Source organism: Macaca mulatta, chromosome X (genome assembly GCF_049350105.2).
Source record: "Macaca mulatta isolate MMU2019108-1 chromosome X, T2T-MMU8v2.0, whole genome shotgun sequence".
Classification (NCBI taxonomy): domain Eukaryota; kingdom Metazoa; phylum Chordata; class Mammalia; order Primates; family Cercopithecidae; genus Macaca; species Macaca mulatta.
The window spans coordinates 103,709,670-103,728,264 of NC_133426.1; the positions used below are offsets into that span (position 1 = coordinate 103,709,670).

General features: G+C 35.6%; 1 protein-coding gene across 5 annotated transcripts in view; it reads left to right on the forward strand.

Annotated features, from left to right (window-relative positions):
* The window catches only part of DIAPH2 (diaphanous related formin 2), a 918,351-nt gene that overhangs the window by 65,681 nt on the left and 834,075 nt on the right, over window positions 1–18,595 (forward strand). For 3 of the 5 annotated variants that reach the window (XM_077988110.1, XM_077988113.1, XM_077988111.1), the window contains 2 exons: window positions 7,082–7,186; window positions 11,992–12,012. In XM_077988110.1, the coding sequence (XP_077844236.1) occupies window positions 7,082–7,186; window positions 11,992–12,012 (126 nt within the window). The remainder of the gene's footprint in view (window positions 1–7,081; window positions 7,187–11,991; window positions 12,013–18,595) is intronic. The other 2 variants (XM_077988112.1, XM_077988114.1) reach the window with 1 other exon arrangement.

Consider the following 18,595-nt stretch of genomic DNA (forward strand, 5'->3'; position numbering starts at 1 on the left):
CTTGACTCTATGTAGTACTCTGTGTACTTCAGTTTCAACTTCTTGTAATGGCCTTGAATTTTACGTGTGGGTGTGCCTGACTCAGGACTCCTTCCCTTATAGTTTTTCCACAAAACCTCTTTTTATTAAATAAATCATTTATTTTGGTTATATGTTTTGTCTGTTAAATTGTTCTATTGGTGACTCAAATAAGAGTAGTTTATATATGTCATTATAGAAACAATCCAGCAAATACTATAAGGTGAGATGTTTTTAAAAAGACTATATTTTTATCCAACTATATAGTAAACCTCCTACACTAATTGTTTAAATACTTGCTTTAGCAAATTTTCAGTAATGATCTATATGTGTCTTCTGATACGTCAGTATTTGCTGACAAAGAAATGTACTTCAGCTTTTTGCCATGTTGTTTTGCATGGATTCTTTCAGCTGCTTTTACCAAGTGTTTCTCTAATGCCATGGTACCTTTGGTCAGTTGTTATTAAAGAAAGAAAATTCAAAATAAGCTTCTCAACACATATCATTAAGTTTACAAAGTATCGCTAAGGTACTGGATTTGAGTATAACATGATTCTGATTATTGTGGAGAAAATTGACTAATGAGTGAGAATTGAAGAATGAATGAATGAGAATACAAATGAATGAATAGGCAGCTGGTTCAACTTTTGACCTTCTCATTTGATCCTATTCTTATATGGCTTCTCAGTAATAACTTTAAGAATATAATGTTTGCTGAAGTGTAGGAATTTGTCCATAATGGGAAATTGTATCACAGCATGTGAGAAGCTTAAAAAATGGTTTAGTATTTACAAATGTGGCTTTAAAAACATTATAAGTGGTCCATTCTTTAGACTTCAAACAGTGTTTTTTAAAACCACAAAATACTACATTCTTTCTCATGTATTATAGATATATCAAATGTTAAACATGCTAAAAGCTTGCTTTTGTTTTGAATACCATAGGAAATCAGTATGTTTAGAAATAGTTTCATATTCAATTATGCTGTTTAGAGTTAATATTGAGTTATGAATATTGCTCTATTTAGCTTTATTATTGTATTATAGATCTGGAGTTAATGATTTGGAAGTGTTAGCTGCCTAATTAGTAATATGTATCTTATTTCTATAAGAATAAAATGAGTCATTATGGTCTCTTAACATGAATGATACCCATTTCCAATCAACCTATGCAGCAAATTTATAAGTATAAAAACCTGTTGTTGAATCTAAAGCAAGTTAATATATTTAAAGAAAAGGTCTTAAATATCACATTGGTTCAACAAATATTTATTAAACGTTTACTGCGTTCCAGGAATTACGCTTTTTGCTAGGAGTACAAAGATAAGTAAGTTCCTATTCTCAGCTTCGAGTTTAGAGGAGATAGATTTATCACATAATTTCAATGTAAGTGACACATAAGGAATTAATATGGAAGAATAGGATAAGGGTAGTTATTTTCAAATCAGGTGCTTTAGGAGAAATCTTCCTGAAAAATTAGTGGTTGAGCATAGTCTTGAAGTATAATACTTAACCAGATGTGAATTTGGAGGGGGCAAGGATCGCATTAACAGATGGAGAGGATGGTAAAGATGACCACATTTCAGTCAGGGAGAACAACATCATGAACGAAATAATGAGTGTGTAACAACACAGTTTATGTAGCAAAACTACAAACAACCTAGCATTATTAAAACATAAGGGGTAAGATGAAAAGTGGTTAAAAGCCTGAGATTGGGAGGTGATAACGCTAATAGCTAGCATTCTTTGAAAGCTAGTTAATATACACCAGGCTTGTCATGCACGATCACACTCAGTACTGACAACATTCCTCTGAGGTGTATAATCTTACATTGCTCTTATTGTCCTGCCTGCCTCCCTACAAAATAATTCTGTGATGGCATGATATCAGTAGTGTGTGCCATTAAAAACTGAATGGGTACATAGTAATGTAGAAATGTCACTGGAAGCACAGAAACTCTCTACCTAGAGACTGCCAAAGGTGACACTACCACACTCTTAGGCCCGGCTGTGAAGTATACAAATACAGACACTTAATCTTGTCAGCGTTCCAGAGTTGATTCTACTTGGAGCATGCAGATTGATAATAACCACATTTACAGGAGAATGAAATTTAACCAGAATTTTTTTAGGCAATAGAGACATAGCCCAGCATATGTGAGCAGAACATAGGGATTTTGATGAAAACAAAAACAATATGAGTCAGCAGAATGATGTACTTAGCCAGTAAGGTAATAAAATCAGAGGGTGAATTAATAGAGGTGTAAGTATTTCAAGGTGAGGGAGGTGGACGTTCTTTCCTTCCTTGCATTTGTTAAACCACAGAGTACTTGAGAGAGAGATGTGGACACCAACCCATGTTACATGAAGATAAGTTGAGTACTTTAGCCTGGAAGAAGGAATGTGGTCTTCAAATAACATTTATGTGGCTCTTGAATTAATTTCCTTCTGTCCAATCTGACATTTCTTCTTAGTTCGACTCTTATCTCTAGTCACTTAAATTACTTCATCCCAAATTATTGAACATAAGAAAAATCCACTCTGGCAGGTTTAAATAGAATATAATTTTAGGGGATATTAGGTAGTTCTTGAATTAAGAGAGTTGCAGAAACAGGCTCCAGATAACATTATAGGAATAACTTCCAGAACCACACAACTGAAATACAGTTCCGATTAAGGAGCTCTTATCCCAGAACCATTTGATCAAAATGTCTTAAAGAAAAAGACACAGTTAATGCCATCAGTTCTGTAACAACATCACCTCTGTTGCCAACTGCATCAGCAAAATGGATGGCCTATTTGTGGCCTGCTTCCTCACATAGTTCACTTCTAAATCTACACCTCCTATACATGCATTTTATGGGTGGAGACGAAGCCACATGCCTGCACTCTAGTTAAAAGGGAGACTGACAAATGTAGTTTTTATAGATTATACCTTTGTCAGGTGGGACTGACAATGTGAGGGTGTATTAAATTGTAGAGGGCATGTTCAAGTGATGTTGGGCAGCAAAACATGATACATGACCACTAGAGTTTCCTGACTGGTCTCCCTCCTTCCAGTCAGAATTTTTTCATCCTTTGAGACTCACAACCTGGTAAAGACATCTCTTTCCATCTGCCCTCTGTGTTTTCAAAGAATCTGATACATGCCTCAGTTAGAATTACTTGTTACTACTAGACCATAAATTATTCAACAAACATATATAGCATTTACTGTCAGGTATTGTTCTAAGTGCTTTATAAATAATCTTTAATTTGAGTGTAAAAACAGTCTACCAGATTAGATAGCCTAGCATAGTTTCTGGTGTGTAGTATGTGTTCAGTAAATAAGTGATTCAAAATTTTAAAAGTAGAGAAGAAAAAAGGTCATGCCACCCATCTTAACACACATTATTTTGTTGTACATATTTCATGTCCAGTCATCGAAGGAAAAATTTGGCAAAAATTAAATTACCCTAAGATGAATGGGGCTGCCTGAGGAGGTAGGGAGTTCCCTGTCAGTTGAAATAGATACATATGCTGGGCATGGTGACTCAACGCTTGTTATCCCAGCACTTTGGGAGGCCAAGGCGGATGGATCACTTGAGGCCAGGAGTTTGAGACCACCCTGGCCAACATGGCAAAACCCCGTCTCTAAAAATACAAAAAAATTAGCTGGGTGTGGTGGTGCATGCCTGTAATCCCAGCTACTTGTGAGGCTGAGGCAGGAGAATCACTTGAGCTTGGGAAGCGGAGGTTGCAGTGAGCCAAGATCAGGCCACTGCACTCCAGCCTGGGCAACAGAGCAAGTCTCCACCTCAAAAAAAAAAAAAAAAAAAAAAAGAGGAAATAGATACAAATCGAAGATGAGCGTCTGCGGACCACATTGTCAGTGCTATCCAACCTAGTTTCGATGATTCTACTTTGATTCAACAATGCCAGAGCCTATGAGAGAGAGAGAGGAAAAAGATGTCTTCTGCCTTCTAGTAAGTCATTAACAAGTAAAATATCCAAATGAGAAATAACATTAGATAGAAAAGTGGGGATAGAGACAGTGATCCAGGTAATTGGGAAGAGAGGTGATGTATATATATATATATATACACACAATATTTATAAGTATTGACTATGAATGAATCATCATAGGAGTTGCTTCAGTGGTTGCAAATATAGATTTTTGCTGTCAACAGTTACTATTCAATAGATAGATGCAGTTTGTCTACTTTTGAGGATTGTCTTCCACATTCTCACATATGCATCTTTAAAAATAACTTTGATGCCGGGCGCAGTGGCTCACGCCTGTAATCCCAGCACTTTGGGAGGCCGAGGTGGGCGGATCATGAGGTCAGGAGATCGAGACCATCCTGGCTAACACGGAGAAACCCTGCCTCTACTAAAAATATGAAAAATTAACCGGGCATGGTGGCAGGTGCCTGTAGTCCCAGCTACTCGGGAGGCTGAGGCAGGAGAATAGCATGAACCCGCGGGGCAGAGCTTGCGGTGAGTGGAGATCGCGCCACTGCACTCCAGCCTAGGCGACAGAGCGAGACTCCGTCTCAAAAAAAAAAAAATAATAATAAAAAGTAACTGATACTGTTCTTTGCCAATTAGTTTACTTTATTAAAAAAATAGAATGCTCAGAATTTCTGTAAGGGTAAAGGGATAAAAATACAGATTTCTTTTCCTTAAAAAATGTAGATATGATTCACATACTATAAAATTCACCCTTTTACAATGTGCTTCTTTATTCTCTCTCTCTCTCTCTCTCTCTCTCTCTCTCTCTCTCTCTCTCTCTCTCTCTCTTTCTCTTTCTTTCGAGACAGGGTCTTGCTCTGATTTCCAGGCTGGAGTGCAAGTGGCAGGAACACAACTCACTGCAACCTCCACCTCCTGGCCTCAAGCGACCCTCCTGCCTCAGTCTACCAAGTAGCTGGGACTGCAGGTGCACACCACCATGTTCAGCTAAGTTTTAAAAAGTTTTTGTAGAAGCGAGGTCTTGCCATGTTGCCCAGGCTGGTCTCAGACTCCTGGGCTCAAGTGATCTTCCTTCTTGGGCCTCCCAAAGTGCTAGGATTATAAGCGTGAGTCACTGTGTATGGCCAAATTCATAGTTTTTTTTTTTTGTATATTCAAAGAGTGTGAAACTATCACAACAACTTTTAGAACAGTTGTTTCACCCCATAAGGAAATACCATACCCATAATCAGTCATAATCCAAACTCCCTCCTCTTCTCCCCTGGCCCTGGCAACATCTAATTTATTTTTCGTCCCTATAAATTTGCCTATTTTGGACATTTAATATGAACAGAATCATAGAATATGTGGTCTTTTATAATGCTTATTTCACTTAGCATAATGTGATTTCAAGATTCATCCAGATTACAGCATGTATCAGCACTTCATTCCTTTTTAGAGCTGAGTAATATTTCATTGTATGATATGCCACATTTTGTTTATCCATTCATCCATTGATGGATGTTTGGATTGTTTCTACTCCTTGGCTATTATCAATAATGATGCTATGAACATTCGTGTGCAAGTTTTTGTATAGACATCTGTTTTCATTTTGCTTAGGTATGTAAACTGGGTCATATGGTAGATAAATCTGTTTAACTTTTGGAGGAACTGCCAGACTGTTTTCCAAAGTGGTTGTATCATTTCTCTTTCCCACCAGCAATGTGTGAAGGTTCCACTTTCTTCAATTCATTGCCAACATTTATTATTTTCCTCTTTTTTTCTAGCTATCCTAGTAAAAGTGAAGTAGTATCTCATTGTGGTTTTGATTCACATTTCCCTACTGACTAATGATGTTGAATATCTTTTCCTGTGCTTATTGGCCATTTGTATATCTTCTTTTTTTCTTCTTCTTCTTCTTCTTTTTTTTTTTTTTGCCAGGCTGGAGTGCAGTGGTGCCATCTTGGCTCACTGCAAGCTCCACCTCTTGGGTTCATGCCATTCTCCTGTCTCAGCCTCCGGAGTAGCTGGGACTACAGGTGTTCGCCACCACACCTGGCTAATTTTTTGTATTTTTAGTAGAGATGGAGTTTCACCATGTTAGCCAGGATGGTCTTGATCTCCTGACCTCGTGATCCACCTGCCTTAGCCTCCCATAGTGTTGGGATTACAGGCGTGAGCCACTGCGCCCGGCCTGTATATCTTCTTTAGAGAAATGTCTATTCAAGTGTTTTGCTCATTTGTTGTTGGACTTTTGTCTTTTTATTATTGAGTTGTAAACGTTCTTTGTATATCTGGGTACACATCTATATCAGACATATGATTTGTAAACATTTTCACCCATTCTGTAGGTTGACTTTTCATTTGGTGTTGCATTTTGAAGCACAATCATTTCCAACTTGGTTTTGTGACCCTGTCAAGCGTGTGTTCATATGTCACAAGGATTACTATGAATTTCAAAATGAACAAAAACAATGTGTCTAGTCAAAGTGTTATAAATGTATATATCACAAAATAAAGGTAGATTTCCAATTGAATTAAAGTTTATTGAACCTCAAAACAATGTGTTCTTGTAACTGAATACTTTTCCCTCTAATGAGTGACATTTATTACCGCAATACAGCAGTTTCTGCTTTTTTTCTTTTCCAAATCCAACAACTTCTTGTGAACTTTCTTCAGTGACATATTATAGATATATAGACCCTGCCAATTTGCAAATTATATTTGCTTTCTCAGATAATAGCGATCCTAAGGGAGCATATGCCAAACAGCATTTTGTGTGTGTGTTTGCTATCAAGATAAATAAAGAGCTTTGTTAGCATAGATATTGTGTATATCTATGTTATAAACTGCCAGTTTATTCTGTGGAATGGTTTTAAAAATACTTTCTTCTTTCTGCTCAGTAGTTGGCTAGGTAGAGATGTGAACCATAAATACATGGTACAATTTACACAACACTGTGGTATCTAGAGTGAAAAATAATAGTGGAGTATCCCAGAAAGGGATTTTTGACATTAGTCACCACATGAATTAGTATTTTAAGACACAGAAATTATTAATGTTTATTAATCACTTTTGAAGCTCTTAAGTGGAAATTTATCAATGCTCACAGTAAATGTTATTTCTTACAGGAGGACATGAACCTTAATGAAGAAAAAAAAGCTCCTTTACGAAACAAAGATTTTACCACCAAACGTGAGATGGTTGTCCAGTATATTTCTGCCACTGCCAAATCTGTAAGTAGGGAGATTTTTCTAGCACCAACAGAATGAGCAATGAGCTTAGCATCATTCTGCTTAAAAATAAACAAACCTCAGCTCTTCACATTACCTCATTGTACTCCATAGACTGTTCAGAAAACAATTTATATATGTATTACACATTTAGTATTAAATATATATTTTTAAACTATTCATCATTAGAAATGAGACACTTCCATTATTATAAGCTAGACAAAGGATATAAAGCTCTGAGGTAATCCAATCCAGTCCTGAGCTTTTGTGTACATACTGAAAATTGACTGCATTTTGCAGATATTCTGCTCCAAATGTGGTTAGATGAAAATTTCGGATTTTGAAGAAGGCACAACTTAGCATAGTCACAGCTTCAGTTGACATTAAAGCTGCATGTCTGGTGTCTACTTGCATGAAACTTAGAGCAGTACTTTTTAATTAACAGTTAGCTTTTTTCTTAATTTTATATGATGCAAACTATGTAAGCTGCCTCATAATTGCTATTGTATAGCTTCATTTAAAGTAAAGGATGTCACCTAATAGGAGCTTTAATCAAATCTGTTTGTGAGTCCCAAGACTTGAAAGTAAAGTTCATTGAAAGGACTTGTTATTAATAGGAAACTTTGGTTTTAGTGGAGTATTTTGCTCTGTTCACTTCCTAATGCACATCCAAATATAGTCTTAAGCTTTGATTTTTTTTTTTTTTTTGGGTAAAAAAAAGTTGTATTTTTGAAATAGTAAAATGCATCTTTTACATTTCTGTAAAGAAAAAGCTTTTAATACCTAGAGTTCATAAAACCACTGTATGTGTGTGTATGTGATATTTTGTGTGTATACATATATGTGTACACACACGTACACATTTAGTTCATGCGTTTTAAATTTCATAAGTTGACTATTGCAGAAAACAGGTCTTCATTGAAAAAATATATTCTAAAGTTATTTGGCTATCCTATTAATGCTATTTCAGTACAGCAATTCCAGTGGCAATTACTAATGCATTTTGCCGTGAATTCTACGATTGTATTGATTCTATATTGTACTTTAAGCAAGCTACATCTGAATGCTGAACTATTTAAACATAACACATTGCAGCTCCACCATAGCAGAGCAACAGCATGTTTTTTAATTTGCTTCTGGTATCCAAGGGCAGAAATATGTTTCAAGTGATAAGTGAAATTTGCCATGAGCGTCGTTTTCAATAGAATTAGGTGATGCATAGGGTTTTACTTTGAAATTCTGATGAATCTCTTCTCATTTTTGCACTCAAGTTATTGTTCACGGTAAAATGCTTTAGGAAATGCAGGATGTACATTCAGTGTTATTTTTCAAATACCTAAAGGCTGATACACTAGTAAATCTATATGTCTGAATCTGAGTGCAAAGTACAGATAATAATATATGAATAATCATGTGGTGGTTTTAATGATAAGATTTTGTTAGAGTCTGTGACTCATTTGTTGTTGTTTGTGTAAGTGGGACTGAATATAATGATTATATGAAACTCTTATTCCTTGACCTTTTGATTATTACTTGATTTCTGTGCAGAACTTGTTTTCATTTATTCTCATATTATTTCCTCTTCAAGTGACCAAAGAAATGCACACTTCAAGTTATATACTCATTTTTCAGATTAAAATGCAAAAAATTGGATAAATATTAGATGAGCTCATTTGAATTGCATTATTCAAAAGATGGAAATTCAGTGTTTCTCAAAAGACATGAAAATTCTATGTTTAAGGCATTAGCCTCAAAATCAGAACTACTTAATGGCCTTTATTTGTTTCATTCAGTGTACATATGAGTACCTGAAATATGCACAGGACTTTGATAAGATTTCTAGGAGTATACATTTTTTTGCTAATATTTTTCATGGCCCAGATATTATGATGGAAGAAAGCCTGTTGACAAGCATGTTTTGGAGCTTTCTCACCTTGGAAAGACATTAATTAGTACTGTGTTTTCTATCATTAAAACCACAAAAATTATTTATGTAATTTCCTTTTGAAGGTGAGAGCGTTGGCCTTCAGTGACAAACAATAATCTTTTGACCTTTTCATTATCACAACACTAAAGTTTACGTTTAGAGTAGACATGATAGTTACCACTACTTTATGAAAATGCTTTCTTAGTCACAGCTTTCATTTTGAGGTAACAAAGTTAAGAGCTAGAGTCCCTGATGGAAAAATGTTTTATAGTCACATGTAAAACATGTGAGAATTGTAGTTAAATTTTAACATAAATTGTACATTTTTCCCTTTTAACACCTGCATTAGTCATTTTGTATGGAATCTAAAACCAAATTTTAGATAGAAATATCTATCATGCTCCTGGGTTCCTGAGTAAGGACATAAAAGTAAAATGAAGCTATACACCAATATGTCGTCAAGACTTGTTTCTAAAGCAAACAAGAGTCTTTTGTAGTGTAATTAACTTCGCTAAAATTAGCATGGAAAAGGAGACTCTAAAGGAAACCATAAGATAATAATAAAAACTATTGCTTAGTTTTTTCTTCTTAAAGTCCCATAATAGAGAATGTTAAATTGTGTGAATGTTAAAGGAAAAAATTTGAGTAACTCTGTCCATGATGAATGACCTTTAAATAGAGGGATGGAGAAGAACCTCCTTTCTGCATTTTAGTGTCCATTGTTCATTGTAGGAAGCGTAGTTATGGACCTGACCTAGGGTAATAGGTACATGTAGATAATTTGACCACAAATAACCTGGAAGAGTCTATATTTTCAAAACACCAGCATATGTTTTCAAAAAATGGAAAACCAAGCTTTGTTAATATTGCAAAAGTTGTCCTACTGATTGGTAATCCTGAAACAATATGTTGGTAATTTAGAAGGGATCTCACAGGCACTTCACAGCACATATAGACGTTTATGAGGAAAAGTTATCCATCGAAGTCCCAACATTAGTTTGTCAAATGCCAGTGTGTCATTCCTAGAATATCAAGAGACTAGTTTATTTTGAATTTAAATCGTAATCTTTGAAATTTTAAAATATGTAAAGTTATATTTTTTGAGACATGTGAACCATTGAGAGGCAACATTTTTTTTTTAATCTCAGTAGGAAATAATTTAAAATAGTGATGCCAGCTACACCTGCAGATTTGTTAGACTGACCTGTATAATGAGTAGTTAAAAGTTGCAGTATACTTATATGTCTATGTGTATACATGTATTATGGTTTTGCTTTTGTCATTATCAGATACTCTTTCAGGTCTTTTCCAGGTATGGTCTGGATATGATCAAACAGTTGAACCCAGACATGGCCAAAATATTTTCTCTTAGCTTCTGTTGGGTACTAAATCTTATCTATTGCTGTTTATGCTTTAGCTAAATGAAGTTATTTTGCAGCGAAAATGAATCATTAAATGGGCCATATTCTGGTTGTTTCACTGAGTATAGACCTGCTTTAATTGTTAACGCAGGCTCACATTCTTTTTTTAGTCTCATGTCTGTGCTAAATAAACAAGGGACAAATACGACCTCTGTCTTTTTGGTGGGAGGAAATAATTTAGGTCAATAGCATATCTTTTAATTCAGAAGACTGTTAATGGCACCAAAGAGGCTTTTATTCAACTAAATAATCACTGCTTGTAAATAGTCTACTGAATGAATATTTAAGAAAGCTGCTTCTCTATTCTGAGATTCATGGATTCTTCTGAAATAATTTTCTTGGAAACTGTCATTATCTTTTTGTATTTTATGATATCCTGTTCAGCATAGGATTCTTACTGGGGTTTTAATTAAATTTGATTTTTATTTCTAAAGCACTAGCTGAAAAATAGAACACATTTTGATAATAACTGCTATCGGATTAATGGTTTTGTATTGTGGCTTAGCTGTTTTTTGGACACTGCTTGATATTCAAGTGGGAATCTGATAACAGTGATTTGATTTATATTTGGATTTTTGCATAAAATTATGTTTAGGACTATGAGTTTACTTCCTGCTTTCTTAAACACAATTCTGCCTCTCAGAAATTCTTTTATCACTTATCCATTAGGAAAGCTCAATTAGAGCTGCAGTTTTTGAACTATTTCCTCCTTCTGAACATGTGCATGTTTAGATGTAAAATGCTTCTTTGTCTTCACGTTATGTAGAAAATTCTGATCTTATAATAGAAATGCTAGAATTACCCAGAAAACTAGAATAATGAGCAATGTTTTTTATAATTTTCAAGTATAATACAGTATTATACACCTTGAATTCATAACAATAAAAAATACTTGTTTTCAACCTAAAGTTTACGTCTGAACTTAATGCATGACTTTAAATGTAACATTTATATTCTAAAATACTTTAATAGTATACCTGCCATAAGAAGTTGTACTATTTCAACCTTGATAGTATACCTGCCATAAGAAGGAAAGAAAAGAAAAGGCAACATTGGAAAAAAAAAAACAAAACAATTTTCTATTGATAATTTTTTCAGGGGCTATGAGCTGGTAAAAAAATCTGATGCCTGATTACACTTAACCTTGCATAACTTGATGTTTAGATTATACTATATGAGAAGCCCATTATATAGTACATTTAAAAAATCCTCAAATAGTAATTATCACTTATTTGAGAATCCTTATTCTGTAGACTTTACACAGTTTTGAAACATAGTAGAAATTAATATTGATATATCTATTTTAGCCTGTATATCTGAAGTATCAAAAATATAAATAGGGTTAGCTATTTACTAATTTACTAAACACTTAACCTCTGTGAAAAGCTTCTGACTACTAATATTGTTGCTGTTTGTTTTTTTTTACACCATAACCACTCTTCGTTGACCACTGCATGCAGATAGTTGGAAGTAAAGTGACGGTGAGTACAAAAGATGTGTTTTACCCTGAGATATAAATCTGTGGTTTTGTAAATTGTGATTTTTGCTTGTAGTATTTTATATGTTTGGTTCTTTTGGTATATATTTTGCCAAAGCAGTGAGATGAATATTATGATCAGGTGATTAAAATTTAGCCTGGGCAAGTATTTTTTTTTGTGGTTTTGGGAGATGTTTTAGAACTAGAATATGCTTGTATATTTTATCTTAGAAGTTTTCACCTTTTTTTTTTTTTTTTTGAAGTATGCCTGTGTCAGTCTTTATGATTCTGATGACATTGTATGTTTTACCTCAATTTTATCAGGAGGAGAATCCTAAAATGTTGGTTTATGCTAACAGGAATTCTTTTTAAAATATGTCACTTTGATTTCAGTATCACTGAGCACATAGAGTCGGGAGGCCTGGATGCTTGTCTTTGTTGGATGCTACTAATCAGCTTTGCTACTTTGGGCAAGTCATGTAATTTCTCTGGGGCTCAATTATTAAATGGATAAATTGAAATGATTAGCTCAAATTATCTTTTAAGGTTCTTTCCGTGGCTGTCATTTAAAGGTTTTATATTCAAGGCACTATATTTCAGTGCTATAATTACATGATACACTATTACATAACACGCCCAAAGTGGCCCGTATTGTGATTGAGAGCTGTTTGTAATTACCTTATCTTCATGACTAAGCACTCTCTAGAGAACAAGGTGGTAGGAAACATTATCTTTAACATCACTGAGTACTGAGGTATCTAGAATAGTGAAGTATTTGTTTTGCTTTTAAAAATTGATTCCTTCTTTTCATTATCTTACTTTTTTTTAAATTCACAAGACATCTAGGGGGAAAAGCCATCATCCTTTCAGGATAATTTCAAAAATCGAATATTTATTTAGTGCTCATTATATGCCAAGAATTATTCTAGGTGCACTGATGACTGGAAAATAAGAATGAGATAGGACCTAGTTGATATGTGTTGAAATAATCAAACCTTAAATTGTGCATGCTGACTATAAATGTAATAGGAATTCATAAGTAGGAGAGAGAAGTAAGGTTGGAGTAATTAGAGAAAAATCTGTGTAAATTTCTGCACTTAAATTGGGCTTTCAGGGAATAGTTAGTTATGCTGCCTGGGGTTTGGCTAGGGAGGAGAGACTATGGAGAAGCTCTGAGATTCTGGAAGTAATATTAAATGCAAAGGCCTGGAAAGAGAACCAAACCATGTGTGTGGAGGCAGAGAAGAGGGAAGTGAGAGATGAGGTTGACTTTGTTGAAACAAAGAATGTATATTGGAAAGAGTAAAAAATCAAGTTGAAAGAGGGTCTTGAAGTCCAGGCAGCAAATTATAAATTAGTTTGAGCAAGGAGGTAACATGATGGAAGCAGTGTTTAAGAAAAATAAATTCGATAGGTGCATAGGCTGGATTAGGCTAATGGTTCTCAAACTGGAAAGTACATAAAAATGCAAATTTTGTCCTGCTCCAAGAAGACTGTGATTCAGGTGGCCTGGGATATGGCCAAGAAATTTGCATTTTTATCTAGCACCTCCAGAGATTCTGTTAAGGTAGTCTGAGAAGTATACTTCACACTTTAAGAAGTACTGGATTCTGATAGAGAGACTTATTCGGGAAGCTACCTAGGAGATTTTTGAGTGAGTCAGTGAGAACTTGTAGTAAACTGGAGGCTAGGTGGGGTTAAATAACGAGTTTGGGGAGATAACGAGATTTTTAGCTTATTTTAATATGGGCTGGAAGCAGCTTGTATTTCTAGTCTTGGTACCAGCTCTCTCCCCTCATCACCCACACTGTTAACTTCCTTAGTTCAGACTGTCATCATTTAACACCCATGTGATTGCTGTAGCCTACCAAGCAGTCTCCTTGTCTTCAGTCTCTCACCCATGCATGTTCTACACTGTTACAGAGATCTTGCTCCAGCAGTACCCTCTTATCTGCAGTTTCATTTTCTGTTTCAGTTACCTGAGGTGCAGCACAATAATACATTTTGAGAGAGACCATGTTCACATAATTTTTTTTTTTTTTTGAGAAAGGGTCTCACTCTGTTGCCCAGGCTAGAGTGCAGTGGCACGATCTTGGCTCACTGCATTCTTGATCTCCCGTGCTCAAGTGATCCTCCCACCTTAGCCTCCAGAATAGCTGGGACTACTGGTGTGCTCCACCATGCCCAGCGAATTTTTGTATTTTTTTTGTAGAGTTGGGGTTTTGCCATGTTGCCCAGGCTGGTCTCGAAGTCCTGAGCTCAAGCGATCCACCTGCCTTTGCCTCTTAAAAGTGCTGCGATTATAGGCGTGAGCCACCACGTCCAGCCCACGTAATTCATTATAGTATATTGTTATAATTGTTCTATTTTATTAGCTATTGTTAATTTCTTACTGTGCCTAATTTATAAATTAAACGTTATAGGTTTATATGCATAGGAAAAAACATACTACATATAGAGTTTCAAAACTATCCACAGTTTTAGGCATCCACTGGGTATCTTGGAGCATACCTCCTGTGGATAAAGACGGACTACTGTATTTAGCTCCTCAAAACCTTCAAATGGCTCCCTGTTGTCCTTTGTGATCTCATCCCTGCCTGCTTCTCTAATTTCATCTCCAGCGTCATTCTTACTGGTGCCTGCCTTCTATCTGTATAGGAACACTTGGCAATTCCTTCATACCTTATTCTTTCATACCTTTAAATCAAACATGTTGTATTTTTTTGAGCTGGAATGCCGTTTTCTTCTTTAGTGTGTCCACCAAGCTCCTAAATATCCATCAAGATTAAGTTCCTGTCAATCTTAGACAAAGCTGTTCTAGATAACTCCTTCCTTCCCATAGCACCATGTTTATAGCTCAATTGTTATATTTAACATATTTTATTATAATAAATCATTTATATGTTCTTTTCCCACAATGAACATAGCTTCTGCGTTCAAGAAACTAGGTCTAATGGGGAAGACAGACAGGTAAACAGAATAAAGATAGGACATGAAGATGCAATATAGTAAAGGTTGCACAATGGCAGACCAGCAGGCTATATGTGGTGTGTATATATATATATGTATATACACATATGTATATGTTTCCCAGAGTGTTTTGAAAAACAGTATAATGAGTTACGTGTTTTTATCCATAGTGTAAACTATTTCATACCCATTGTCTTATCTGGGACCGCCTCACATTTGAGTTTGCAAATCCTGCTATAAAGGGAAGAAACTATAGGAATTAGCTTCTAGAGGAAATGATTAGGGGTTTGTTCTAGAGTTTAGATGGGACGGTTGTCTTAAGGAAGAAAAATTTTTTGTTTTATTTTGTTTTCTGCAACTAAAGGGAATAAGAAAACAATATGTAAGATCACTGGTGAAAATCAGGTACAAAAGGGCTTTTGCATCACGATCTCATTAATCTTCAACAGATGGAGAGATTTATTCGTTGATACAAAGGGCAGGGAGGAAATTTATAGAGGTGTTTCAAAAAGAAATTCTAGAATAATCACTTTAAGTATTGCAGTTGCCCAGAGATTACACACATTGGTCCAAAAATGAGTGATATGAAAGCCAGATTGAAATCCGACAGATGGAATATGTAGTGAACTAGGAGGTCAGCATAGGCCTGTTTTGCCTTTGTCTATCCAATGTTGATTAGAAGCAGAAATGGAGGCATTGAAGGCCCTCCTGGTCTTGAGCTACCATCAGTCTTTACTTTTCACTATTCTATATGAATTGTACTTTAAAAGTCAAACTGGGAAACTGCCTGTTACCTGAACAAAACCACCCCCTTAGCCTCAGGCAGTATTGCTTCTGACTTTGCTCAAGGGATCTTTTTGGTATGGAATGTTTTCTTTCCTTTGTCAACATTCTAGCCGTCCTCCACAGCTCTTCCATGAAGCCTATCTTGATCTTGATCCGCCCTCCCATTTCCACATAAAGTAATATATCTGAACTCCTATAGCACTTTATTTTTAACTCTTAGGGAGTCACTCTTAACTTTATCTTATGGTTCCTATTTCTTCATATATTCCTTAAGGGCTTTTAGAATACTCCTATTTTACTTTATGCCTGTAGTAATTTATATCCTTGAATAATACTCTCTCACATACTATGAGTCTTTGTATATCCACAATACAGACTCTATGAAGGAAGGCAAATTTTGGTAGCAATCATGGGTTCAGAGGCAAATGGACCTGGTTTCAGATTCTGTCCCTGCTGTATACTAGATGTGTGACCTTGGATAATTTACTTCTCTGAATCTCAGTCTTTTCATTGATAAAATGAAGAGAATAATACTAAATTTGTGATATTTTTGAAGTATATTGTTTATGTTTAATATATTTAACATGTAAAGAATCTTGCAAATAGTAGGTCTGAATTACATTTTTGTTAAATGTCTTGAATTCTACAAAATGCTTGATATGAAAGACATAAAACATAAACACTACATGGTAAGATGAGATAAGACTATGAGCTGCCTTTTTTGTTGTTGTTAAATGTTCAAGATGTTTGCTATTTGAAGATTTAAAGGGAAAAATGGGATTTATTCTGGGTCAAGAATGGTGGGAAGGATTCAGCTGGATGCTGGAAGGAGAATGTTTTGCCTGTTTATTGGAAGCTATTTGTTATGTGATGTGGATTATTGCTGGGCTTTGAGGAAAAAAGTAAAATCATATATGATCTCAAGTTAATATTGACAAGATTATTTTAAAAATTTAATAAAATAGTTGAGGATTTGGTATAGATACTGTCTGATGGGAAATGCTAAAATATCTTTCTGTAGATCTCTAGAAATAGCAAAGAATTTGGAGTAGGGTAGAGATAGAACTGAATTACTTTTTTCAATGGCTTCTAGTTCTAAATAAGTGTTGCAGAATTTTGTGAAGCAAAATAAATTGTTTTTATTATTTAGTAACAATGCATGAAACAGATTTAGAAAACAGCTAATATGACTGATTTGATTTCATTGCAAGCCAGGAATAATTTATCCACAGGTAGAAAAATAAGCATTCTTCTGTGACAAAAAGTAAGAATTGATATGATTACATATGATAGTTGGAAAATAGCAAGCATTGTAATGACCAGACCTTATAATGTTAAATAAGAGGTAATTTAATAAGTTGGCAGCAGCAACGGCTTTTGGGGAAAGCATTTGTCTCAGCCTCAGAAGAGCCTGAGTGTGAATCCTGATTCACTACCCATTCATTCCCTGTGACCTTGTAAACCCCTCTGGACTCAGTTTCATTCCTTTCTTGAACACAAAGTTACTGGGTACTTACTAGTGCCAGGAATTATTCTAGGTGCTAGAATGATGAACTATACAGATAATGTCTTCATGGAACTTACATTCAAGATGGGGAAATAGGCCGGGCGCGGTGGCTCAAGCCTGCAATCCCAGCACTTTGGGAGGCCGAGACAGGCAGATCGCAAGGTCAGGAGATCGAGACCATCCTGGCTAATACGGTGAAACCCCGTCTCTACTAAAAAATACAAAAAACTAGCCAGGCGCGGTGACAGGCGCCTGTAGTCCCAGCTACTCCGGAGGCTGAGGCGGGAGAATGGCGTAAACCCGGGAGGCGGAGCTTGCAGTGAGCCGAGATCGGGCCACTGCACTCCAGCCTGGGCGACAGAGCCAGACTCCGTCTCAAAAAAAAAAAAAAAAAAAAAAAAAAAAAAAAAAAAAGATGGGGAAACAGACAATATGACACATATCAAATATAATGACAGGTAAGCGCTATTAAGAAAAAAAAAAAAGACGAGAAAGCAGAGAGTGATCAGGCTGTGGTATTTTAGATAGGTGAGCTCTTTGGGCAAATGACATTTGAACGGAGACCTGAATGAAAATGAGAAGAGCCATGCAAATATCTAGGGAAGAGAGAACGTCAAATACGAAGCCCTTGAGGCAGGAGTGTGCTTGGAGTATCTGAAGGAATAGCAGAGGCCACTGTGTGTGGAGTGGGGTGAACAAGGGAAAGTATGGGGGTGTTTAATTCCAAGAGTTAGGGTGACTAAAAACATATGTTAAGCATAGTTAGTGGGTTGTTAATTCGGAAAGGTAGGTTCAGGTCATTTTAGGAGAGATACGTTGAGGAATTGTCACTTTAATAGCCAGCCAAGAGCTCTGGAAGGGTTTGAGCCGTGAAACAACAAAATCCAAGGTGTATTTGGGGAAGATAAATGTAGCAGTGAAAATTGGAGAGGTTAGATATAAGGGCGTGGAGATCAAGCTGGGGGTTGTTGCTCTAGTTTAGTAATAAGGATGCTGAACTGGAATGTGGTTAGTAGGAACTAAATGGAGGGTTTAGATGAGAGAGACTGTGGAAGTAAAATATCCCAGCCTGAGCAAATGATTTTAAAAGGGCAGAAGAGATGTATGAATCAATAATGACTGAAATTTCAAGCATGGGTGACCAAAATGACTTGAGCATTCATAGAGTAGTCAGGAACAAGACCAAGTTTGGAGTAAAAGAAGATTGAGTTCAGTTAGATATGTTAATCAGGGAGAAATTACTAGAATCACAATAGCAGGAGTAAAGGTATCACCATGCAAGAACATTTATTTAGCTCTTACAGCATTAGCAGTGTAATTCTAT